Here is a 27657-nt window from a genome sequence, read left to right as displayed (position 1 = left end):
GCCCCTCGAGATTGCCATCTTTTATCATTTATTTTTGGATTATGCTGATATTAAGGCCGTTGAAGGAATATGGATGGGCCGAAAATATCGTTTCAATTTCGTTTTATCGGGGTAGTCCATAAATTCGCGCACATTTGTTCCTGAGAATCGGTGGGATTAAATACGTAATCTGGGATTATGTCGGAGTCCATAATTCATAGCGTTGCCGATGGAAGAGGTACATTAACGTAAACTGTCTCGTATAAGTGGGTTGACTATATGAATCGATGTTTATTTTATCTGCTGTTAAACTTATATTGCGTGGTTTATTTTTGAAATTCATATCATTTAAATATTAATTTACAGCCACCTTGAAAGTAATATTGAAACGCTAGGTGCTGTACGTTACTTTGCAATGATCGAATAATGAAGAAAATGAGATTTATTAGCGTATGGAACTATCGACTACTGGGAGCTATTTCGAAAGAGAAATGGACGGAGTGCCTGGTTTGTGTTATAGAGATCAATTAATTTTAAATTGGTGGTTGTGTAAAATTAATATTACATTTTAGTATTAATTTGATTTTACAAATATAGGAATGGAATAATAAGGGATCCCAAATAAATTTCATCATAATTTAATATTTGTAAAGTGAAAATGACATAATATAATAAATGTAGTATGAATAGTTTATTTCTATTTCAATCGAATGTGCGAATACGGATGTTTTTCCCCCGTATCATAAGCGAGATAGACAATTCATCGTATTCCTTCTTATATTAATTTTACGGTAGGATAGAAAAGAGCTAATTGCTGAATTATATTATGCGCCAAACAACAGTTTCATGTTGAATGATGGAAAATTATTTTTATGGTATTTTTTCAATCAACATTTATCCGCTAATTATCTATCCCACCTTTTTTCAATGAAATGATAATTTTATTTAATGTTAACTAGGACTAATTTAAATTTATGATTCGTTGAAGCTTCAATGAATACAGCCTTAGTATTCAAAAGGCTTGAACAATTATCGGCGGACCTGGAAAATTAAAAGAGTCCTTTAAAAAGTGAGCTAATAATTACCAATTTAAGATAAATACGGTCAAAAGTATTTTATTATTTATCACTCAAAATTTAGTTCTTATCTATTACATTGACAAAAAAAATATGAATAATTTAAGCTTTCAAATTATGCTTATTAATGTACATTGTTTTTTAAAATCATAATGTAAAAAAAACCATATAATTACATATAAGCATAAATTCGGCATATCACATTCAAGTTTATGGCCAAAAAGGCAGAGTCAAAACCTTAAAAACTAGTCAATATAAAGTTAGTAATAAATGATTCATTCGACTGAAGTAGCCACAACTAACAATAGTAATGTATGAAGTAGAATTAACTAGTCACTACTGAAACTAGTTAAATAAGCGCAGTTGGCTGAAAGTACTCCAATAAAACAGTCGACAGTCGTGTTCAGCCAATAGTTCCTAACGCTAATTTTTACAGCTTAAATAAATGGATACTAAGTTTATGCATCACACTTCCAATGATTGATCAATACAAAATTGATCCGATAAATGTTATGTATTGAGTTGGATAATTAACAATTTCATTTTTATCTCTATTGGGATCGATCAACTTAAATAATTACAATTTGGCATCAATTTGACAGTACATGTTTATGTCCATATCGTCTACATTCTTATTTTTCAATAATAAAATAGCTTATTCGCTCATTTTTAAAGATTTAGACCAATATTCGCAATAGTTTCAAATCCTTATCGAAATGACAAATTTGATGGAAGCGAAAGGAAGCTAGTAGAAAGCCAAATAATGTATTTGGCAGTCGATTTGCCGTTGTCTAATGCCCCTCGCATATTAAGTATTAACTTGAGAGTTTCCACAAATTCGGAATATCTAAACAACATTTATTTCATCAACAGCTATTGGCCTGGGAATGACTGGCTAATTTCGGCGACAATCTCTAACCAGTAGAATTATCGCGCCTTCATAGAAGTTCATGATTTTCTTAAAATTAAATACACCAGAACTAAAGGCAATTGACTGATAGAAAGCACACATTCCATAATCTACTATTACTGGTTTTGTTAAAAATAGCTCGTATAATAAAACATTCCGCCACTTTGTTGTCACTTCCTCTACAAAACAACAAAGTACTTTTTCGGACAGGACATATTTAAGCCAAAACAATATAAGAAACCGAACAATTGACCAAAAAAAAGCTGACGAAGAAGAGATAATTTCTTGATATTTCTATTTTATTTCTATATCCTCTATATTAATAACTTATCACAGTTTTTTTCTCTAGCCAAACGAATAATTTAAAACAATTTTTGGCACAAATCAGTATTTCAAAATCGGGAAAATAACCCTCTCGTCAGTCAGATTCATTAATCTAAAAAGTATCATAATGAAGACAAATGTTGACAAGCTGAAAGAGATTTTTTTACGCCAGAAAAATTAATAAAACTGTTATTCGAAAAGACAAGAGAAAGACAAAAAATCATAGAGAGATAAGAACTAGAGGTAGAAACAAATAGCAATAACATAAAAATATGATATATGGCATAATAATTGTAAAATTATAAAGAACGTAATGACTAAAGACAGATACGCAAATAAATTTTCAATTGAACTCCCCTAATAAATCATGAAACTGTGTCTAGACATCTATCATGAAAGTGGAAGGGTCAGAAAACGACAAAATCCAGAAGCTATCAACAACAAGCACAATAGAACGGAAATAGAACCATTGATGTTGTTACGAAATTGATAATTAATGAAAAGAAATAGAAATTGGAAGAACAAGATAATGAGAAAAAGGGAATGAAAAGAAAAGAGGAAATGAGGACTCAAATATATAGAAAATTTAAAAACACCAAAAAAGATCAACACCAATAATTAGACAGAAAATACAGTAAATATAATAAATAAATCATATTAAGAAAAAGGACGGGCACAAACTCACAAAGGATAAAAATAACACAACAAAAATAACTAACCAATAAATATACAAGAAAAATACGTAAAACTGGAAAACAATAAATAATCACACCTCAGATAACTTTTTCAGAATCGATGGTAACTTAATTGGAATTGGATTAATTAGTTGAAAATAAATCATTATCCTAATCAACAAAAAACTATCCACCAATAAACTACTCATACATTGACCATTTACATACAAACAAACATTTATTTTATTATGAAATTTGGTTCGATTTGTTTTTATATTCGTAGATAAAGTAGCTAGTATTTCATATCAACTTTCTATAATTTCAGATCGTGATAGAGGGCGCCGATGGATGGTCGGTCGACCATTTTTTCCCCGTTGTTTCCGATGAATAAATAAGGCGATTTATCTAAAGAAATGCCGGTATCAAAAAAGCAACGGCCCTGAACACCTATAGTCGGTTCCATATAGAAGAATAAAATATTATACGGCTTGCCAGATCTGGTGTCGTAAATTTAACGGTCCCATTGTGCATCCGCGTTTTTATTCAGGCTGGAAATACCGTTCGGCAACACCATATCGAAAGATATATTTGTATTTTCGCGGTTTCCCAAATTGAATTTTAAGGCGTCCGCAAGACCATCGCAAATTTCTCGCTTTCGGCTTTCGGTAGCAGTTTTCTTTCGATTTATTTCAATTATGTATAGTTCGATCCCACCTAGCTTAGGTCAAGGTTTCCACTCGTATGTACCGTCATCTTCGTCTTTCCTTACATCATTTCTCGCTTTAGTTCTGCTTTCGATCGTATATCAAATAATTAAATGATATTAAGTGCCTCAAAATTGGTTTGAAATGCTTGAAAACAGATGGTATTACTGCATATTAAATCGCATCGGGTACATTTGTAGTCAACTTCATGTTGAAGCCTTCAGTGCGTTGAAAATATCAGAATTTGAACCGAGTAAATGGTATTTTCGGGACGTTTTACATCAATTTAGAGGAAAATCCGACTAAAGGGCACCTAAATCTGTGTGAAACGTATGTTCGAGTCTTTAATCATTGCACCAGCTAAGTTAAAATAAAATTATGCGGCGTAATAATGTGTGCAAGCTGAAAGTATTGAATTATTCTGCGAGTTGAAAAATCTTGTTCATTCCTTCTCTAGCGTTCTTGACGACTTTGTTCAACCAAAATTAGTGTTTTCAGTGTTGTTCTCTGTTAGAAGAAAAGGAATGCTTGCTGCATCATTCAGGTAACCAAAATATCGAATATTTGAGGTTAATTCTGCGTCCTCACAGGCAAAATTGGGCTATATATTCCCAAAATAAAAATCCACAGCAACAGGTTCACAGCTAATTGCTATTACATATCATACCACCTCTGTATTCCAGCCCAACTTTTAAACACTTTTTACTTCATTAACGGTGAATTAATTAAGAATTCATATACTCTGAATCCTTAGTTTAGTGCTTATACCTAGACAGCATCGAAGATACTATAAAGTCAAATAAAAAGTCAATATAAAGTCAACATACTATAAAAAGTCTCCAGTAAAACATTCAACAGCGGCTAAACAGAAAAAAACATTAAAAAAACATTATAAAAACCTGCTTATCATATGTATCAAATGTAGCATGTATTAACTAAGAAATTTTAGCACAGTTTCACGAGGGCTAAAAACCTAAAAGCTTTTAAAATTCAAGAGATATTATTATTTCTGCATAAACTAATTCATAAAGGAAATAAATATTAGAAAATAAAAATAAAAATGTTGTCAAGAAAATGAAATGCTCTTTCAAAGTACAAAGAAAATTTGCCACATAATTTTTCGCCAGTTTCTAATACAATACACATATCATATATCAATGAAACAATTGCATCTATGATATATTAACAAAAAATATAAACACTTACTTTGAATCAGTGATATAACAAAAAAAAACCAACTAAACACGCCAAATAAAGATTCTATGGCCCAAGCGGATGCTAGAGAGTCAACCAAGAAATGATTGAATTAACAGCGTGAATTGCATAGACTAACAGCTGAGTGTCATAGATATTAATTGCACCATAAATGTCACAATTAGTAACAATAGAACAAAGTAAATTGAATATAATTATTGCATCTAAAAGATTTTTCCCATAGATTTTAAAATTATTTAAGTAGTATTTTAAAATTATTTAAAAAAATTTTGACTGAAAATTAAAAAATAACATAAAACATCAAATATATTTATATAAAAGTTGATGTTTTTTAAGAACCGAATTCACAATGTACGAGGAAGAAAGATAGAGATGGGAGAAAGAGAAAGACAATGTTTAATTAAATAATGTTTTACTACTAATAAAGCAATTCACAGCCACTAAAATTATATGCACAACCTGCTCCTTAATATCCAGGTCTATAATAGGGCGACGTATAGTCTTGGAGTGTTTAATTCTAACATTTCGAGCCTGACAAATGTCTTAATATAACAGAGTGATATTTGTTTAGCACGCGTAACGTTCTAATATAACCTACGATGAGCCATCAACATGATAAACGCTCCATAATAATTCCCCACCCAGTAGCAGCGCGGATTATTTATGACTCCGATAAATAAAAACTCCAAACATGTCTTGCATTTTTAAGTATTCCCATGGCTTATTGACTTTTAAACAGAGGCCCTACAGCTAAGAACTATAGTTAAGGTAATTAATTAGGATTTTGGCATAAATGTTCCATAAAATAAAATAACTCAATATCCAAACTTCTCAATCTAGACGATTTAATATAATTTCCTTTATTATATTGACTTAAGAGAAAACAAAGTCTAGCAGAGAGATGTTAAGACGCGTGGAGAAATTGGTTTGCTTTTTTAAGTAAAGTAATGGAAACAAAAGGCACAATTTGAGAACTATGGCAGAGGAGTTTCCTATGCTGATATAGTCAAAAAACATTTAATCTTAGATAAAAAATTAATAAAAAAAAATTAGATAAAATATATGGCAATACAAAGCTAGAGTACAAAAATTGGAGATAACAGCAAGCAAAAAGACTCGTTGATTTGGAGTGAGAAACAGAAGAAAGAAAGCATTAGTTCCCTAAGAAAGAAGTTTACGAAAGTTACAGAATAGATAAGAGCTAGCTAATATAGATAATAAAAAGAACGAAGTCAATATGGTGGGGAAACTAGGGGATACCCCAGAAAGACTGATGGTATTGTTTAATACTAGCTGACGCACCGAACTGTCGGAATAAATGTTGACGGTTTTCTATCTTTTTAAAGAACAAATTGACAATAAAGTATTAAGTTTAATTGAGAATATGTGCTTAGTGCTTACCAACAAAAGAATGACAAGTCCCAATGCACAACACAATTCAAAGAGTCATTTTCAGACAGTAACCAAAATATACCTAGGACACGCTCCTAAAGGTAGTGAACGATGGAACAGCCGAAACGTTTTTAATATCATTGCTTTTGGTAATAATTCGATCTGAAAATAGAATTACACTTGCTTCATCAGAACTTCACTGAAGTGGTAGTGGCTCTAGTGGCGCTGGCAGTCCAATGTTTTGTATTTAAACCCACGCTTCTTACGTCTCTTTCGTCTTACGTATTATAATTGACTGCAAGTCGATGGGGATTAAGGGCAACATGTTTACGTTATTAATTTCGATTCCGTTCATCTTCATTTTGCACTTTGTTTGCTCATCAATTTGACTTGCATCATTGAGAGTTCTGTAACCTAGGTTGGTACATCTAATTATTTAATTTGTTCCTTTAATGTTCACTGGATAAACATGATAAAAAAATAAAACACAAACAGAAAGAAATAAGTAGTTAATTAATAAGATTAGACTATAAATACGGATGGTGATAAGAAAATGAAAAGGCGAAATACAGTAGAAAATTAATTAAAGGAAGTTGTGAAAGAAATAAATAAAATCAAAGCAGGAAATCACTCCAAGGAAAGAAAAACCTTTCAATATATTTATTAACATACTTCGGTGAACTTGTCAATTAACCCAATTATCGATTTTAATTTGCCGCTGGAATGCTCTACTATATATAGTGGAATTTGTACGATTCCCTATATTAATTACCTATATGGCCATTATGGACTCTAAAAGCGGTTTTACACTATACAGGACATTTTATGTAAACCGTGACGAGATAAATTGAACAAGATAAACTATGCGAGATAAATTTCAGCGTAAAGTATCTATTAGCGCAAACACCAAACATAGTAGATTACGCTAAACCGTGAACAACGATTTTTTCATTCAAACTAATAGATACATCATACCAGAATTTCAAATTAAATTATAAAAATCTTATAATAGAGTATGTTAGCGTAATTTTAACTGCATAATCTGTTGATTTACATCTAGATTATGTGAATTTATTTTCATACTAGAAACATCATTGCTTTTTGAAATAAATAGATATGAAAGAGATATCAACTATACGTTCCAAGATATTATATATTCTAAACCTTTCTATTTTTACTTCTGCTCTTTATTTCATCCACACATACTTCATCTGCCTTTTTGTCTCCTTTTCGCTCTCTCGTATTTAATCTATCTTTAAAAAAATCTATCTAAATATAATATAATATATCTTAAAATCTATCTTATAAAATATAAATCGTAGTAACGTATTAAACAGTCAGTGCCGTATAATATCCCTAATATAATCTTCTCTTCTTTTACCCGAAATAATATCAGACACCCTTTTGTTGCTTCATTCTTATTTTTTCACTGTAACCGATAATTTATTTACTTTATTATATCCAACTTTGCATTATATTTATTTGTATGCAAGGTATATTATCAGCCTCCTTGACTATTCCTAAAACTGTACATATCTCTTAGATTCGTGTTTTGCTTGTTGATATAGCAAATATATCTCGCTAGATGGTGTATTTCCCCGGGTAAGTATCATTAGTTATATTATTCATTCTTTACTATTTTTTATATAGCTTTTCCTCATTTTGTTCTGCCTCCCCTATTTACCCTATATTATTCAGAGTACGTTTTTTTCTATACTGCTCTATTACTTTCCAAATTCGAGCTTTACGTTATATTGAGAAAATAGAGATGATACTACTAAATAAACAACACAAATACATCATTAGTTTTCGCTTGACTATAAACAGCGTAAATTTCGCAACATTCTAGCAATGAATCTTTAATCCTTTTTTATATTTTAAAATCTCTTTTTACCAACGAGGGTTTATCTGGACTGAACCTACGTTTAACATGGGTTCCGAACCAGGTTCCTTGACATTAAACCTACCGAGTAGCGAGCGACCAACTTAGAAATTATCCTAGAAGACATCCAGTCTTATCCAGCCTAGTTACTGACGTGACTGTGACTATCGCAGCAGTAGGTGGTCCGCGTCCTCTCGCCTTTACCATAGCACCAACCAAGCCGATTCTTTAAATTTTATGATGTACCATTTCGAGTCAAAGAATTAGTACGAAAAATATTATATTAAATATATACAAGTTTAATTTGGATACATTTTCAAAGGAAATTTAAATTAAATGCCATAATATTAATAGAAAGGAGCAAATGATATTTTATTTAACAATACGGCGTAGAGATTTAATTAATATTACTCCAATACGGTACCTCCTTATTAAAACGATTTAATTATTCATTATTAAACTCAAAATAATATCCGATTTAGTAAAAAATCAGCAGGCAAAAGGTTAATTCGTTTCAAAATAAATATTGAGAGTAATTTCTGAGATAAAAACTGTTAATAAAACATCGAAACAGAAAACACGAGCCAGTAAACTCTACTGGTCGCTTTTACGCGGCCTGTTGTAGTTGAAAAATGGAAACAGTCTCAAAAAGGAATCGACGGAAATATTTTTATTTTCATTGACTTGAGAAAGTTAAAATTTATAAGTTGCTCGCGTGAGATACGTACGATGTGGCGGCGACAAAACGAATTGAACATGAGTTTCGGAACATGTGTCGTGATTTTCCAAAATCCCATTTATTTATGGCACAAGCCTTGAACTTGGCGGATATCGGGCAAATAAAACTGTACAGTTTTATTTTTGAATTTATTGAATTTATGAGGCCACTTGCGATGAAGATATACTATGACGTCTATCTGGGGTCCCACCCAGAATTTACGAATCAGAATTTCAACGATATCAATATATTATGATATATTATCAAGCATGCAACTGAACCCAGACTATCATCTGACATTTCTTGAAAAATCGTTATCAATATTACAGTATCATCAACATTGAATGATTAATAATTTTAAAGATCACGTATGTTCGTGAGGTCAATGTAGGCACTACAATTAACACTGACAGTTGAGGAAGCTGAATAATTAGTGAAACAAAATCTACTTGGATACATTTAGAATTAGTGGACAGAGAGAGGCCAAACTAAAATATAGTTATATGAGTGAATTATTATTGTCTCAAGAAATTGTGTTATTTCAATCTATGTCTTTACTTTATTTTTTATCTCCTGTGGCACTGCTATTGCTACTTTATTTATCTATAGTTTCCAGCTTATGTACTATTTTTCCAGCTTCTGATTCCGTTTTTATATTTAGTGCGTTTGTTTTATCTTTATTTTTCCTTAGCCTTTTGTTCTTTTAGGCTTCTTATCTCTTTTCTCACTTTTGTTGTTATTGCCCACTATTCTTTAGTACATACATAACTAAAGAAGGAATTAATTTTGTTGTTAGCATTTTTTGTCGATTATCTGCTAAACTTTGTTTTTGTACGGACATTAAATTTCATTTATTGGCTTACTTTGTTTCTTATTAATTCTTCATCTGTTTTTTTCGATCTATCGCATTATTTTCTATTTAATATCATTATATCATGAATAACTGTATTTTATCAAAAGCATGTGTATTCATCATTTATATCAGGCACTTTGATTTCTGGTAAACTTCCATCTTATATATATTGTCTACCAATCACTATTAATCACCTTCAAGAATCACAGCCCTTCGAAGATTTTTAGTAGCTCCTTCTTGATATAATTAATAATTATATTAAGTAGTTTAAGAAAAGGTAGATTAAATTATTTTATGTTTTCCAAAAAACGACAGATTTTGGTAATATTGTCGTTTATTTTCACCGATCTTTGCACCACTGATTTTACACTCAAAGTACTAGTTAATAACCAAGACTAAATAACCAAATAACTAAAACACTAACCATATATATTATACATACAAAATATTAAGAACAATATTTAGCCAATGCATGAAATAATTTTAATCCTTTGTTTAGTAAATAAGAAAAATATTTCTACGGAAACTACTGTAACTGTTGAAAGGTTGGTAGATATTATAATGATATTTTTAACAATAGTGTTACTTATGTGTCAAATTGAAGAACCTTTAAATTATTAGATTGTGTTTTTATTCTCTTTTTCTCTATTGCTATATTTTTTGGTATTCAATAAAATAGCAGACACTCTAAAGAAATCAGTTGAACGTGTACATCATATCATTCACGAAAATTTGGATAGGAAAAAGCTTTGTGCAAATTGGGTGCCGTGCGAACTCACTTTTGACCAAAGACAACGACGATTTGATGATTCGGAGCAGTGTTTCATTATGATCAAGCGTAATAAACCCAAGTTTTTGCCTCGATATGTGATAATGGATGAAACATGCCTCCATCATTTCACTCCGAAGTCCAATCGAGAGTCATGAGTGGGCTGCACACGATGAATCCGCTCCAACACATGGGAAAACGCAACAGTCGGCTGGTAAGTTTATGGCGTCTGCATTTTGGGATGCGCATGGAACAATTTTCATTGACTACCTTGAAAAAGGAAAGACCATCAACAGCGACTATCACATAGCGTTATTGGACCGTTTGAAGGATGAAATGGCCAAAAAGCGGCCGCATTTCAAGAAAAAGAAAGTGCTGCTTCACCACCGTATTCTTCATATCTGGCCCCCAGCGACTATTTCCTGTTCTCATATCTCAAAAGAATGATCGCTGGAGCAAAGGACAAATCGTACTACAAAAATGGTATCAAAAAGTTGGAGGGTCACTATAATCAGTGTATCACCCTTGAAGGAAATTATGTTGAATAAAAAAAAGTAATTTTGTCCAAAAAAATGTGTTTAACACCTATCATAATACTGCAAATAAAACTGGTGAATGTTGGTGATTAATATATTATCATAGATAAATGAAAATTAAATATTAAATTATCGCCTTTACTACAGAGAACTATCCATAAAGCATGTTTTAAAAAACATTTGGAAATCGACGTCAGTTCTAGTTAGAACCTCTTTGTGCTTTTTATTTATTGAAAATATGGTGTCTCGTTAAATTTTTATCTCGTAAATCCTTATCTCTTCACGAATTTGCTTTCTTGTCGCCATGTATTTAATATTAATTCAAATTAGAATTACAATTAGAACCAAATCTTCTACCACATTTTGTCTGTCTTGAAAGAAGTATACCACTCATATACAGATGTTTTTCATAAAATATACTATATTAAGCCCTCTGCAACATATTTAGCAAATCAGCATTCGAAGTTCTAGAGATATTATTAGATATACTCTAAATGAACTGAAAAATCGAACACTTAATCTCTATGTGACGTTATGTTGGAGTAGATGTGGGATTAGCTATTTATAAATTCACAAGAGAAAAAGCGAAGTTGTAATTCTTTAGAACTAGACACAGTGTCCCAGGGTCATAGGCATTTAAATTTTCAAATATATGGAGACGATGTCTTCGATACAAAGACATACAAACTACAAATACGTTTTCTCTCTTTTGCTGGTCGATGAAAATAAAACCGTCTGAGTCAGATAACATATTCGGAATGGAATTTTCAAGGTATAAAATGGCTCCTCTTGGCGGCGCCTCCATTTTTTAGAGACCTAATAGACACATCCCTTGTTTTGTAGTTCTATCGTGTTATAAATTTAGAATAAGGGGCTCAGTAGCGTTCAATACTATTTCGGTTTTTTATTCCTACTCTCTGTTTTTCAAGGATAGGTTTTTTTCATTATTGGCTCGTTGATAAATAAAACCAGACTAAATAATTTTTTACAGACCTACGATAAATTAATTACTTTTTCAGGAGACTGTGACGAGTTTTTGCAGGATTTATCAGAAGAAAATTTCAACTATTTCCAACCGGTGACAATAGCATCTTTTTCATTATAGCACAAATTGAATATCCCATTTCGGAGAAATATAACGCCTCCTTTTAGATATGCTCTATTTTTCGGAGACTCAATAGAAACATCGGTGGCTCAGTGGTCATAAAACGTCATAAATTCAAGATGAGAGACGATGGATCGATCGTTATCAGTAAATCTTTCCTGATAGTCTTCATAACGGACTTTCATGTTCTTATTTCTTTCTAAAAACTCTAAATAAACTTAGGAGGTTTTATAAAAGCCAAAATGGTTTGATTATAAAATTAAATATGGGATTTAATGATTATATTTACAATAAAATACTTTTCTATTTTGAAAGAAAGTAACAAATAAAAATATTAAAAACTGATTTGAAGTAACTACTTTAAGAATTTGTTTTTGAAGGTTTTTAAAATAGATTTAGCCAATTTGTTACGCTATAACTCAAACATTTTAGTCTTAATACTTGATCATTAAACGTATATTCATAAACTACATCAATTTTACAATATACAATACCATAAAATACGATACAATTGATCAGGGATACATCTGATCTTAAGTAAATCGTGGAGAATACAAGCAAATGAGGGTCACGCGAGTATCCAGGCTGGGTAAGATCGAATGTTTTCTGGGATGATTTCTAAGTTGGTCACTGGCCAGTCGGTAGGCTTAACGCCGAGAACCGTGGTTCGGAACCCACGTTGAACTTTAGGTCCAGTCCAGATAAACCCCTATAAAAGGAGACTTTAAAATATGTTTTACTATATATGTATGTATGGAAATATTCTAGTGAAATACATTTTACTTCAATTTCTATGTATTTATATTTTCGATTCTAATAATGTTGGTTATATTGAATCATAATAAGAAAATAAATATTTGTATAGACCCATGTCATCCATCCATTGTTAATTTATAAGTAGTAACCAACATATTCAGTGTCTTCCCGATGTATCAGATATTAAGCCATTAGTATCAAAATCATAAATATTTAGTAATAAAAGCCAAACTTTTACCATTAAGCCTCAGACAGTCCTTCGTATATAAATCATTGATTTCCAGATGTCAGCCTCGTTTATTGACTAGAGCTAATAGAGGTTTCGGAACCGTTACAGGTTGTATCTTCAGGATAGAAAATATAATACTGAATCTCTTATAATGAAGTTATCCAATTTAAACAAGTGGCTGATTTTCATGGTCCGTTGAGGAATTGTGTTGGTGTTTTAAAAATCAAAACCATCTTGATGTTTTCTTTCAATATATTCTCGAAAATTTCCTAAAATATTTGCTTGAATTGAATATTGTGGTCAATATCGATTTAGTCAAGGCTACGTCTTCTTTATGGATTTAATTTTTGTACTATTGTCACTATCATCATAATACTATAATTAAGTCCTACATAAAATTTGTGTTTATTAAGAAAATACAGATATTTGATTTGATTTATTTTCAATGTCTTGGTCCATTTATTTACACAGTTACTTGCCGGTTAGAATTTTCTAATTGTTTCGTTGCTTTAGCCTCAACAACAAATATTGGAATATAATCATTAAATGTGGCCCTGGTTATATTTTCCATTTGTGATATATCACATACGTAAAGCAGAATTAACTGGCTCTAATCCCTATGGTATACCTAATTAAACTTATTTTATTGTAGAATAGACTCTCTGTTGTTTGACTGTGGTAATTGTTTTGTTGCTTTAGCCTCAACAACAAATATTGGAATATAATCATCAAATGTGGCCATAGTGATATTTTCCATTTGTGGTATATAACATACGTAAAGCAGAATTAACTGGCTCTAATCCTTATGGTATACCTAATTAAATTTATTTTATTGTAGAATAGACTCTTGTTTGACTCTGGTAATGTTTTCTAACGTTTCTTGAAACACCATGCCAAATTATCTAAGAATATAGGTGAGTAGGTTTTTTTTATCTTCGTAGGCTTCTTGATGACATTTTTGATTATACATACCTGATCAGTTCATCAAAGTTTCATCAGAGTTTTTCAAATACCTTATCTTATCATACTAGCAGCAGTAATATATGGATAAGTCTGTAAGGCTTTCATTACTTCATGGTTTTCTTAGTTTTAATAACCATAATAAAGATTTTAAATTTTATAATTGCCGTTCTTGGTAAACTCTGCAACACTTATCCGATTATACAATGAGAAACAGGTGCTTTATTTAGTTTGAGTTTTAAATGTCAGTTTTTGGCACATTTCTTTGGCGTCACTAGATGAATGTTGAATGTTTACACTCATCAGATGGTAAATCAAATTCAAATTAAATTTAGTTGGTTTGAAGGATTTAGTTATATAACTTCGACGATTATATTAGGTAAATATTGCATCTTGTTGCTCATTTGGAGGTTATCCATTTTCTTCTTATCTCCAGAAGTATTCATTTTAAATTAAAATTTAATGCTGAATAATTTTTGGGATGGGTGATGGTGCGACTTCAAGTTGACTAATGCTTCTTCGTTGAACTAAAACTCCTGAACTTTTTAATGACTATGAAATAAAGAAAAGCATCAGTGTACATATCCAATGAAAAACATAATTTCAAATTATTAATTACTTCAGGTGATACAGAGTAAACACTGGTAGATAACAGTTTATTTGTGGTGGATGAATTTAATAGTATAATCTATCGTTACTGAGGTTGATGTTACAATTCAGTAACCGAGGCTGACAACAACTAATTCCAAACTCTAATCTTACAACTTATTATAATTCTGATCATTTTCATTTCATTGAAGGTCTTTGACTGGTATATTAAGCTGAAAAAGTGTAACGTTACGGTGCAGGAGCGAAAAAAATTGAGACGAAACGGAAACCGTCACGGGGACTAAGCGATATCGGTCGAAATTGCGCATCGTATTCGGAATTTATGGCGCTTCGCTAGCGCGCAACGTTCGATGTTTCTATTAAGTCTCTGAAAAATGGAGGAGCATCCCTAACGGAGAGGCGGGAAAACGTCGTTCGGAATTTACCGCGCGACAAAAGCGTCTTCGCGCTGATTGACTGACAAACGTCAGAACTGATAATCGCCCCACTCTATTTGTCAGTATTTTGTGAAAAAAATTGGACTCGCTTCATCGGTACTACGTTTTTTATCATATCCAATATTATCTTAAGATAACATAATCTTGAATAGGAATAAATCTCACCAGGTGTACCAGAAAAGCATTACCCGTTTTCTTACAGATGTTACTAGGCTTAACTATGCAATATTATGATTCGACACATGTATCATTTTATTCTACTGACATCGAGCTTCAAAGCTATATATGTTATATTTTCGAAAGTAACGTGCACGCATTCCTTTTATTATTTAATCAAAAGAAAAAACCACTGAAAGTCATCGTTTACTAGGAGAAAAATACGGTGAGCATGCTTTAACCTTAAAAAGATGTGAGGCGGTAATTTGGATGTATAAGACAAAGAACGTTTTGAAGAACAAAGTTCAGGAAAGGCCGAAAAACTCAAAAACGATTGGTAGAATTGTTAAATGCGGTCCAACAACTTATTATCGACCGATTGACCATTTCATCAATCTCTAACTCTCCACAGTTTCCGATTTTTTTTTTAAATAAAGCGAATCTAAACCACAACGATAAATGAAGACAAACGGCATACTGTTTTTTTAATAGTTTTTCTTTTGTATTTTAAGAACTTAAAAATCATTATCCGTCGGGTAAATAATGGAAAAGCGACGAAAGAACTTCATATTGCTTTATCAATACACGACTTTAACTTCCACCGGTTAAGCCCGACTCAATTGCGTCAGGTTTTTTTTTTCATAAGCGATATTCGTTCGTATCGAGTTTGAGGCCGGCGCCTTAGAAGAAAATATGGAAAAATCTTATTTTAGCTCACGACGATCTTGTTAAATTTAATATTTAGTTCAATGGACTTGTAGGGATCCAACTGAAATCTTCAGATATTATATTTAGATCAGCTAACGTTTGTTAGCTTCTCTCGTGCAGACCCTATAATTGAATAAACTTTAAAAATCACACACAGAAGATTCCATACGATAAAATTGATAATGCATAGTGATGGCAAAAATCTTACCATTGTTGGTTAGTAAAATGTGCTAGAAAATGTATAAAAATATCACATCCATGATCTTATATATATATATATATATATATATATATATATATATATATATATATATATATATATATATATATCAACGAACTATTCTGAACTGGATCTAACTACAGTTTAACGTAAGCTTCGAACCACGGTCCTCGTCATTAATCCCACCAACTTAGCAGTGACCAATTTAGGGACTATCCGGAAGACATCCGGTCTTACCCAGCCTGATTACCGGCGCGACTAGGATGCTTATTCCATGTCAGATTTTTCACTGTTGCCTAGAGGCAATTACAATTACAATCCCAAACATAAAGTACATACATATCTATCTATAGCAACAGTAGGAAGACTGTCCTGTCGCCTTAACCACTGCACCAATGAAACAGGTTATCCATAGATTTGGAACTAAATCAATATAACTCGATATTTGCTTTTTTGGCATTAGGAAATGAGAGTCAATTGCTTGAGTCAATTACTGCAGACGAACAACATTTTTCCAACCTCACAATATTTAATTTCTGTAAAATTAAAATGTTAATTTTATAAAGCAAGATCGTAGCTATTTGGCTGCGATTAACCCCAGAAAGAAACATTGTGAGCCAGCTCAAAATAAATTTACACTTACACATTTTCCGTTTTTACGTTTAACTGGAATCTTAAGTGCGTAGAAAAGGAAAGTACCTGGAAAACATTTTATACGAAAAATATTGATAAATATTTTCAGATATACATAAATGGTTACAGTTATTTATTTATAGAGCTTTATCAACGGTAATTGATTTAATCAACATTTATGTATATATTTTTAATATATACTGACGCGTATAATATACAATTATCCCTATTTTTTGGTTCAAGAGTCTTCAATTAATTTTGTTCCTTTAGATTGTTTCCTTAAAGAAATATAATCTCCATATTGTCATTATTGTACTTTTTATCTTCGGGTAACTTTGTGTATCCAGTGGATCTACATTGTAACAATTTTAATCAGAACTTGTTATTTTGCCTTGAAAACAAGATATGAATTTTTGTAAAACTTGTTTCAAAATTTCTTGCAATTTGTTCCGACTAAAAGTCAGTAGTAAACTGTTAGAACCGATTGTGTAGAATCGATTTGGTGAAGGTGTTTGGGCAATTAAAACACTGTATTCAACTGAGTCACTCTCTATTTATTTCGACAAACATCTCGGTCAAAGCCCCAACACAGAATGAATCAAGATGGCGGGATCTTCATCCTGTCTGGATGGCATTAGTACAAGCATGCGCTATAGCGTTTATTATAATTTACGGAAAACTACTTTAATATCGACTATGCAATCATATATACATCGTTAGAGGACGTCAGATGTAGGCGCATCCACCCAATTATTTATATATCCAACAAAACGCAAATCTGATAGTAGATAGAGAAAAAATGTTCATAATTTCTACGTTAATGATAACCACGGCTTCCCCAAATTTTCCCTCGGTTACAGACCCGTTTATAATAGTCACCTGTGTGTCCGTTATGATACAATGTAAATAATATATTCTTATAATTAAGATATTAATAATATATGTAACTAATATATATACTTATAGTCTTTCCAATAAAACACGTAACAAACTTACGTCATCTCAATTTTTTATAAATGTAATTAAATATAAAAATAAATAATATAATTTAATTTTTTTTGGCTTTGATATATCAACATTATAATATAAATAAAATAATGGAACAAAAATGATACAAAATATAATTTTATTAAACATTATAGTACATCTAGTGCATATATTATCGAAGAAATTAAACTACAATTAATTATATAGGAATAATAGTTTGTAGATTAGAGTTGTTATATTTCCCATTATACTTTATTTTCCATTTTCTTACGATATCGAGGCTTAATCTAGGTAATTAACAATCGCCTATCGAAGTAATGTATTTTACTTGTATAAGCTATTTGCCTTTTTATATTTAGTTATGTGTCCTTCGTTGATGTTTTACCTTAATAAGTCAATGTAACAATACTGTATTTCTCCTTAGTTACTACCAGTGTACGTTTTGCAAACGCATTTGCTATACCTGCAAAATGCTTAGTGTTAGTTGTTTCCCCAAATCCAAAAGATATCCCTTTCCACAGATCCAAAAAGTTTCAGCCTGTATATACTTCTCGATCTGCATGTTTATTGTATTAATTCTTTATCACATCCCATAACAATTCAATCTTATTGAATATGCAGTAGGGTATATGCAATGCTGTAGGGAATATGCATACTGTATATATTTTCTCAATCATATTTCTAAAAAAAGTAAATTATGTTTATATTGAAAAAACGACTTGCTGTTTTGATACAACTTATAAATTTTATCTCGAATAGAACAAACATAAAGCTATATAACTATAGCGCTTTCTTCTCGGTTATCTAACATTATATATAATATTTAAGTATTTAAAGTAACAATATGTACTTAGTTTTTTTAAATATTTTTGTACTAATATTCAGTGCAGCTGCAACACAATAAACATATTTCGAATAAAAACCTCAATAATTATTCCCTGACCTAAAACCTCAGTAATATCGCATCAACGATTTTAGATATTAAATCAAATTTACAAACTGCATTATCCAATTGATTATCTATCTTGATGACTTAAGTTTACTGTTATATTGCATAGACTCTGTAAGACAAAGAGGCTTTTTAAGTGCCTTCTGAATCAGTTTTTGTATGCAAATTGAGATCAAACCGCTACAAAGTACTAAATAATCTGTAGATCCATTTATCTTTGCCCTTATCGTTACCTCTGTCTCTATAACAGGATCTAAACATCGTCAAATAGTCTGTTAAAGATAAACAATAGCAATACCGGGTTCTATTATACCCGTGCTGTTATGTCAAATCCATTAATTAGAGCTGAAACTGAATATGATTACAGGAAGGTCAACGGCCAGTCCACCGTTGAGTACTTCGGATTATTCAAAAGCCATCGTCCCTGGAGCGGTGACATTCAGGACCCGTGATGCGATGACACGTATGTCGCAGGAGAGTCCCGTTGGAACACTGGCCTACGTTATGGAAGAGGAAGCTTTGCTCGTTCGCGTAAATAACGGCTGGCAATACATTGCGGTAAGTCTCAGTTTATTATTATGGCATCTATAATTACTTTACTACCATGATATCAGTAGCGGATAATGTATCAATATTTATTTTGTAACAAGCTATTTTATCAATTGTTATGGAGGATTATACTTTTAAAGACTCACAATATATAATTAGGCTAGTTGAGGGGTATTCGATTTTCAGCATCTCATTTTAATCTACTAAACTGAAGTCATATAATAGAAGAATCAAACTAATGAAACCCACCAGCACTTCCCTGTTATTTGTATGTATGAATTCATTTTTCACCCTTAACTATTTTTCATCTGCACAATTTTAATATTAATTCAATCATTGTTAATGTTATTTTTTGACCGATGCAGATAAAAATTATGCAGGTCTAGATACCCTTTAGAGGAATTCAGATTCATAGTGATACATTTTTTAGATTTTATTACTTTTATTAAAAGACAATAAATAAATGTACATCCATAAAATATTCATAGATATTTCATATATATAAAATCATCAAAAGAGCGTCTCGATGAACATAATTTCAATACTTATTAGGTGGCAAAACCAGCTATCAACTGAGCGAAGTAATTTATCCTTTACAGCTATGTGCATATAGTCAATCGACACACTTTATAATATCTATAATTTATTTGATGACACGGTCGGCTCTTATCTATATCTCAAAAAGAAAGAGAATGTTAATAAAACAGAGTATATATTTGTATTATATTGGTTCAAAAAAATTTGGTAGGTGCGTGAACTACAATCCAAATTATCATTCTACAACAAATTACTATTATATAAACAAATTTGGATGGAAGTATGAACCCTCAGTATCCAACTATGGAACAATAAGGTCGAAACTTGACCAAATCAAAGTTCTTCTCAGCATTGTTAACGCTCTATGGTACATTAAAAATAAAGACAACCACATTAAGGGTATCAACAATCGACAAAGAATTAAAAGAACTTCTGAAAAAAAGGTGATATTGGTTGACCATCTAATAATCGACGTACTACAACTACTTAACAACTGTTCACTGACCTTATCTGGTGCTTTAAGAGACCAATCCCTTTAAATTAAGATTATTTGAATTAAGTTAAAGTATGTGTGAAAACTGTGCCGTATTCTAAACTTATATGGAGTGCATCCATCAAGTCTGAAATTTGAAATCTAAACTTTAAAAGCTATATGAAGGAAAAATTATAAAATATTTGTAATTTTTAATTAATTATAATATGTATACCATGCATTCTTTCACATTTACAACAACTTTTCTTACCAGAGACACTCCTGCCAAATACTTCTACAGTCAATCGACACACCACAAATTACTGTCATCAATAAACCTCCTTAAAATAATACTTGAAAACAATACAAATGATAAACATATATATTGATACAAAATCGTTAATATTTGAAGCTTATGTTGAGAGTATCCAATCTTACAATGGAACGAAAACTTTAAGGCATGACGCAAAAATGTTTCCTTTCAAATTCGTAAACCACAACAAACTGTTCAGATGACAATATATGATCTATTTCTAAAATCTCGCTAGAATCTACGATGTCAAACTATGGAATTTGCGATATATCGAGGAACGTCTCTGTTCATTCCTGAACTAAAATTCTTTATCAGGTAAATAATATTATGGCAGGAATTCAGGCAACGCTCTCAAGAATTAGAAACATTTATAAACCTGGCGAAAGGTTGCTATAATATTTCCCAAAAGACCACAAAGGTATGGTTTGCCTTACTATGTTTGTTATGAATAATTTACGTTTAATATATTGATACGATAATATAACGTAGATAAAATGAAAATAACAAAATTACTTACAGCAATATGACAATAAATCATCAAGCCGTAATTAAATGGGAACATATAATGGTTTGTTTATAAGAAATCAATATATTTTTCTACTGATTACTAAAATGATCAAATTATTGCAATGAAAAATGATAAATTACGATTTTGTAGAATAACATTTTAAATGCTTTTATTAATTTTGACATATTGTATTTACAGATAGTCGAAATTAGTTGATAAATTAATTATTAATCTTGTCTATAATGCTTATATAACCAATAATAACATTTGAAGTATAAATAATCTGTGTGCTTAATAATCTGGAATACAACTTAGATATCAAATTATTTAAAGAGTAGGTCATCAGTAACAACTACCTTGTCCCATTTTTTGTGTTTATATGTGCTTATATTTCATATTCTATGTAAATTCCTCCCCACACAAATACTACCATGGTGATGAGGTCAAAAGCTAGCTAATAAAATAAAGAAAGTTATTTAAGGACTATTTAAGGACGCTGCTCCATATCAGATCAGAAATTGAAATTATAATACTATTTTTTCAGTAGAGAAAAAATTTGCTATAAGCATACTAGTTGTTTATAAAAATGCTTAATAATTGTTTAATAATTAATCATAATCTGTGAAAATATGTGTAAAATACCTTATTGTGTTCAAAAAGCTTCAATTATTTATCTTCCTGTCTGCAGTAGATCAAACGCTTATAGTTTCACACCATATCTGTATTTGCTTATACAACAGTTTCTGAGAAATAAATACTTTCATTCTTATTTTTGGTTTATTCTTCTTCACATGAACTTTCCAGCACTACTTCGAAGCACTGCTTTTTTTCAATATCCAGCCAGCAGGTCAAAATGTCAACAGCATCAAATTTGATTTTTGTTTTATTTTAACTGAAATATACAACTTTTTATCACATGTTCCGAGTAATCAAACAATATTCTGTCTATTCCTAACAAAAATGCTTTAGTTAAGTCTTAATAGAAGACTAGTAAAATAACAAGATCCTATCCGGGTTTAAACTGTATTTGGCAAAATATTATCATATATGATGGTGCATTAGATGTTTTATTGGAAAAATTATAAATATGTATGTTAGTTAGGACTAAATAAGTCTACATAAAGATCGTTTTATTATTTTTGTCATTAACTGTTACCCATTCATTCATATCGGCAAACAATCTTGAAACTTTAATAGCTTATCTGCGAACCATCAGAGGGACATATTGATAATTTTCGGATAATTGTCATTAACCATCAGCCTATCGCTATCACTAATTCATGTCGAAGTCCCCGAACTATACGTTACGTATTAAAATTATGTAGATTCCATTTTAGGCGGAACGCCGACGCCGTAGACATTGCGACTGGGAAAGAGAATTTGCTGGATATCGGGGTGAGTCGTCTGCTCCGCGTCATATCGCCCTAGAAGCTCGAGAAATAATATTATCTTAGGAATTAGATGGAATTCTGGTACATCGTGTTCGAGTATTAGCGACCCTCATAACGCTATAAGATTATGTTTTATTTTATTAAGATATGCCTCGAATATTTTATACGGGGCTTAGATTTAATGACGATTCGCATATATGTTTTAAATAAATGCGTATGGTTAATGACACATTCATCCCACCCCAGCCGCGTACCGTGAATTAATTACTCGACGGAGTAATGGTTGTAATTAATCGTTCATCTCGCGAAGTAAGTGCTAAGATATTGATTAATAGTTCCTGGATATTAGACTGGGATTAACGTAAGCTAGTTTGTTTCTTCTGCTATTCGGTTGCGTTATTTTTAGTCATCATCCTGGATATAATGCTCTCGCTGATGTATGACGTCAGTCACATTAGTTATATAAGGATCTTTGATTCTACCAGTTAAAAATAAGAAACCCTCAATTAGCAAATGAAAAAGAATTAATAATTCAATGGCAAAAAAACGGAGTAGACATATATATAACATAACTATATACTATATATATGTAACAGGAGGGGGAAAAGTCTGGCTGCCATTTTGATTGCGCACCATCTTGGTTATGTGACGTTTAGCTCAGTTTCGCTTTAAATATTGTGTTGTGTAGGCGTCCAAATTTTATTATAGTTAAGTATACTCCACAGGAACGAGCAGAAATAGTGACAATATTTATTGAAAATAATTTTTCCATTATTGCCACTCAACGGAAATTACGTCAAAAGTATCGTAATCATTCAGTGGCTCACAAAATCACACAATTGATAGTTTACATGCGAATTTTCGACAGTACGGTACGACAGCAGACGGGCCTCCTTCTGGAAAACAACGGACGTTCCGTAACGCTGAAAATATGGCTCCGGTGCGCGATAATGTTGCAGAGACCCCAGAACACACAGTTACACATTTCCGCACGCAGTACATTTTCTTCTCAGTGGCCACGTCAATAAACAGAACGATCAGTTTTGAGAAACACAGAAACAGTTTTTGAGAATCCTGAATTAATTCATGAAAAATCATTGCATCTATTAAAAACAACTCTATGGTGTGGTATTCATGCTTGAAACATCATTTTTCCCTATTTTTTTGAAAATGACCAAGGTGTTACAGTTATTGTTACTGTCGAACGATACCAAGACATGATTCGAAATTTTTTGTGCCTGAAATGGAAGACCAAAGACTAGAGGACATGTGGTTTCAGCGAAAATTAGCTACAGTACACACAGCTCGTGCAACAATTTAATTGTTGAATGACAGATGTTGCAGGATGTAAAAAACGTAAAGACCAAATAAACTTTTTATGAAAACCAAACTTACTTATCTTTTCTTTGAGTAAAGTTGTAGGCAATCAAAATGGTGAAAAATGTTACCTGTGTTAATCGTATTTAAATCACAAAAACGTGGAAGCAATACAGCTACTGGACAACACACAGGAAATCAGATGATTGATTCGAACCAAACCACACGGACTTGTTTAGTGTATTCTTAACATTAGCTTAAATAGTAGTAGTAGATTAATTGTAATTGTAATATTAGTAGATTAATTTTAATTTAATTTAGGAAAGTTATACTGATATATAAATCTCATACTAGCCTTACTTGAGTATTAATTAAGTACAACAGAATAGTAGCATTAAATTAATTTTAAAATTATGATTGTACTGATCATATCTAATATAAAATGTAATTAATTCAAAAAATGTTTAATTTTTTAGAAACAGAAATAAAAAACACGAGGTTAAATAATTAGAAATACGGGAGTTTAATTAAAACTATGTTAATTTATTCATCATTTGTTGATCATCGATTCGGTTTGATAAAGGCAGTATATTACTTGACGACCACAAAGAAAATTTGACAACGAAGAATCAACAAGCAATTAAAAAGTATTTTAAATGCACTTACACTTAACTAAATTAATTTAATTAAAATAGAAACAGATGTTTCTCATAAAAACACAAAATCGCCACCTTTCTGCATAAAAAGAAATAATGTCTAGAACAATTTCGAAACCTGTAACCTATAACAGTATTGCCAAATATCCAGCGACTCAATAATATGAAATAACAAGAATCTTCAATGTAATTAAAAATCAATACACAGAAGTTCTATTAGTAATAATAAAGCCTCTTCAGTTGTTTCTATTTTAATTTCACCACAACTATCTCAATATAATGTAATTACCTAATTACAGAATTCTGTAATCATTTCTTCTACAAATAATAAGTTGCTAAAATTTTACAACAAAAAGTTATATTACCTACCTAGTAATATTTCTTTTACTTTTATATATATATATATATATATATATATATATATATATATATATTATTTTTTATTATACCGTTAAATTCAATGCTGTAGCACATCATAAATATTATGAAAAATTTATTCGAATTTCTTTTGGAGGAAGCAATTTTGAGACGGGATGAATATTTATGTATGCCAAAAGCGCCAGAATATTATGCCAAGAGGCTTTATGAAAGTTAGCGTAGCAGTTATTGGTTAATTTACAGGTAACTGGCAATACTGGATAGCCTAGGTTCATCGACACTATACCTGACATTACTAATTTAATTTATGCAGATTTGATTTGATTTCTGTTGAAGTGCCAAAATCACAAATATAATGGTGGTTATTCAACCGGTAACATCTATACGACTTGCTTATTGATATATTGTCATACGTAAATAACATTATTCAAATTACAAAAGTGAAATCAGCTTCAAAATGAGTGATAGAATGAATATTTTGAGTTATACTCTACAAAAATTATATCAAAGTTGATAAACAATTCGAACTAAAAAATCTGACGCATTTTCCCGGCCTGACACATAGATGGCGCTACTAGAATTAAATCCATATGTTTTTTAGTTAAAATATGCGTGTATAACTTTGACATCTGTCGGATGATTAGTTTGTGAATTATCGCATATTGAGCGAAGCAACTTTTGTTATTGTGAAAAAATGGATAAAAAGGAATTTCGCGTTTTAATAAAATATTGCTTTTTGAAGGGAAAAAATAAATTTGAAGCAAAACGGATACTGCCCCAGGAAAATCAACCATCAAGGATTGGTATCCTAAGTTTAGAAGTGGTGAAATGAGCACCGAACACGGTGAAGGCCGTGGACGCCCAAAAAAGGTTGTTACGGACGAAAACAATAACAAAATCCACAAAATCATTTTGAATGAGCGTAAATTGAAATTGACTGAAATAGCAGACACTCCAAAGGTATCAACTGAACGTGTACATGTACTCACTTTTGACCAAAAACAACGATAAGTTGATGATTCAGAGCAGTGTTTGAAGATAATCGAGCGTAATAAACCAGAGTTTTTGCGTCGATATGTGAGAATGCATGAAACATGGCTCCATCATTTCACTCTGAAGTCCAATCGACAGTCATCCGAGTGGACTGTCGATTGGTGGTCATCCGAGTGGACTGCACACGATGAACCCTCTCCAAAGCGTAGGAAAACGCAGCAGTAGACTGGCAAGGTTATGGCATCTGTATTTTGGGATGCACATGGAACATTTATCATTGACTACCTTGAAAAGGGAGGACCATCAACAATTTGAAGAAAAAGAAAGTGCTGCTTCACCAACACAAAGCACCGTGTCAAAAACCCATTAATTGGTCTTAGAATTGCTTCCTCATCCACCGTATTCTCCAGATCTGGCCCCCAGCGACCACTTCCTGTTCTCAGATCTCAAAATAATGCTCGCTGGGAAGAAATTTTCGCCGAATGAAGAGGTGATCGCCGAAACTGAGGCCTATTTTGAAGTAAAGGACAAATCGTACTACAAAAATGGTGTCGAAATGTTGGAGGGTTACTATAATCACTGTATTACCCTTGAAGCGAATTATGTTCAGTAAAAAAAATAATTTTGCCAAAAAATGTGTTTTTCTATGATAAGCCGAGGACTTTTCAATTGATCTGTTAAATTTAAAAAACGTACCAATATACAGTTTTACTCTACGGACTTTTGCCTCTTGTACAAAGATATTCTTACCACTATAGAATTTCTAAGATTTATGTTCAAAAAATTAAGCCAAGAGGCTTTTGCAAGCTTCATTTGAATCCAGGTTTGCGCTATCAAGAGGGTTTTGCAGAGATCGGTATAGTTATATCTCCCTCAGTTTCTACCTGGTCACTAAAGGAGTGCATGGAGTTGTCATAATGAAGGAATACGCTTTTATTATTCATAAAATTTGGCTTCGGCTGCTTAAATTTTATTAATTATTAAGAGTAATAAATTCACGAATGAAAATTCGAGATATCAAATTTTTCACTGTTCGTCACAACCATCGAAAGTTTTTTAATATCCAGTCTTATGTAAATTAATCAAAACTGATTTATATACCCCTAACAATTTTACAAAATATCCAGAACATCATAGACACGGCATAATTTTCTATAAGTTTGCGCTGCATTCCTCCTTCAACGAATTGAAAAACGGAAAATATGAGGAATATGACCTTCGAATTTTCCATTTCCAAAGTGGCAATAAAGTTACCGTTATATCCAGAGTGTTCGCTTACTCTTCCAGGATGCTATAATATAGCTTAATTGAATAAGTTCTACTAGAAATATGCGACTTCAATTTTAGATATTACAAAGAACAAAGAAGGGATAGAAATTTAACGATAAATATACAAGATGTAGTTGCGACGAAATATATTTTCTTAAAAACGCAAAATGATATTTGTTAAAATATAACTTATTTCAACTACACTGCCATTTCAATATGCGCCTTCGTAATGAAAGATCGCGGAAATTGTTATGATCTCCAAACCCCAAATGTTAAAATAATACCGACCAATATTACTTCTATAAAACATATCAAAATTCGTCAACAACTTCTTCTTAAAATGCGTCAAACCAATTATTGAATAAAAGCAACTCTTCCTAGGTCAACAATTTACATCTAGATATAACACTCGACAACTGGATATTGGTCCCATATTCATACCCATATCGTTAGAAGTAGTCCGAGCATTTACAGTATGCCACGAAGGTATATT

General features: G+C 31.5%; 1 protein-coding gene across 8 annotated transcripts in view; it reads left to right on the top strand.

Moving 5' to 3' along the window:
- Mp (collagen XV/XVIII-type protein multiplexin) overlaps positions 1-27657 on the top strand; it is a 754107-nt gene that overhangs the window by 619975 nt on the left and 106475 nt on the right. For all 8 annotated transcript variants that reach the window (XR_013006194.1, XM_076407452.1, XM_076407453.1 and 5 more), the window contains one exon: positions 19149-19339. Coding sequence is in view for 7 of the 8 variants with exons in the window: in XM_076407452.1 (XP_076263567.1) it covers positions 19149-19339 (191 nt within the window). In the remaining variant the exon portion in view is untranslated. The remainder of the gene's footprint in view (positions 1-19148; positions 19340-27657) is intronic.

This window comes from Rhynchophorus ferrugineus, unplaced genomic scaffold (genome assembly GCF_030347505.1).
Source record: "Rhynchophorus ferrugineus isolate W39M unplaced genomic scaffold, kcgeb_rfMv2 rfM6, whole genome shotgun sequence".
Lineage (NCBI taxonomy): Eukaryota > Metazoa > Arthropoda > Insecta > Coleoptera > Curculionidae > Rhynchophorus > Rhynchophorus ferrugineus.
This window is presented reverse-complemented; position numbering and strand designations above follow the sequence as displayed.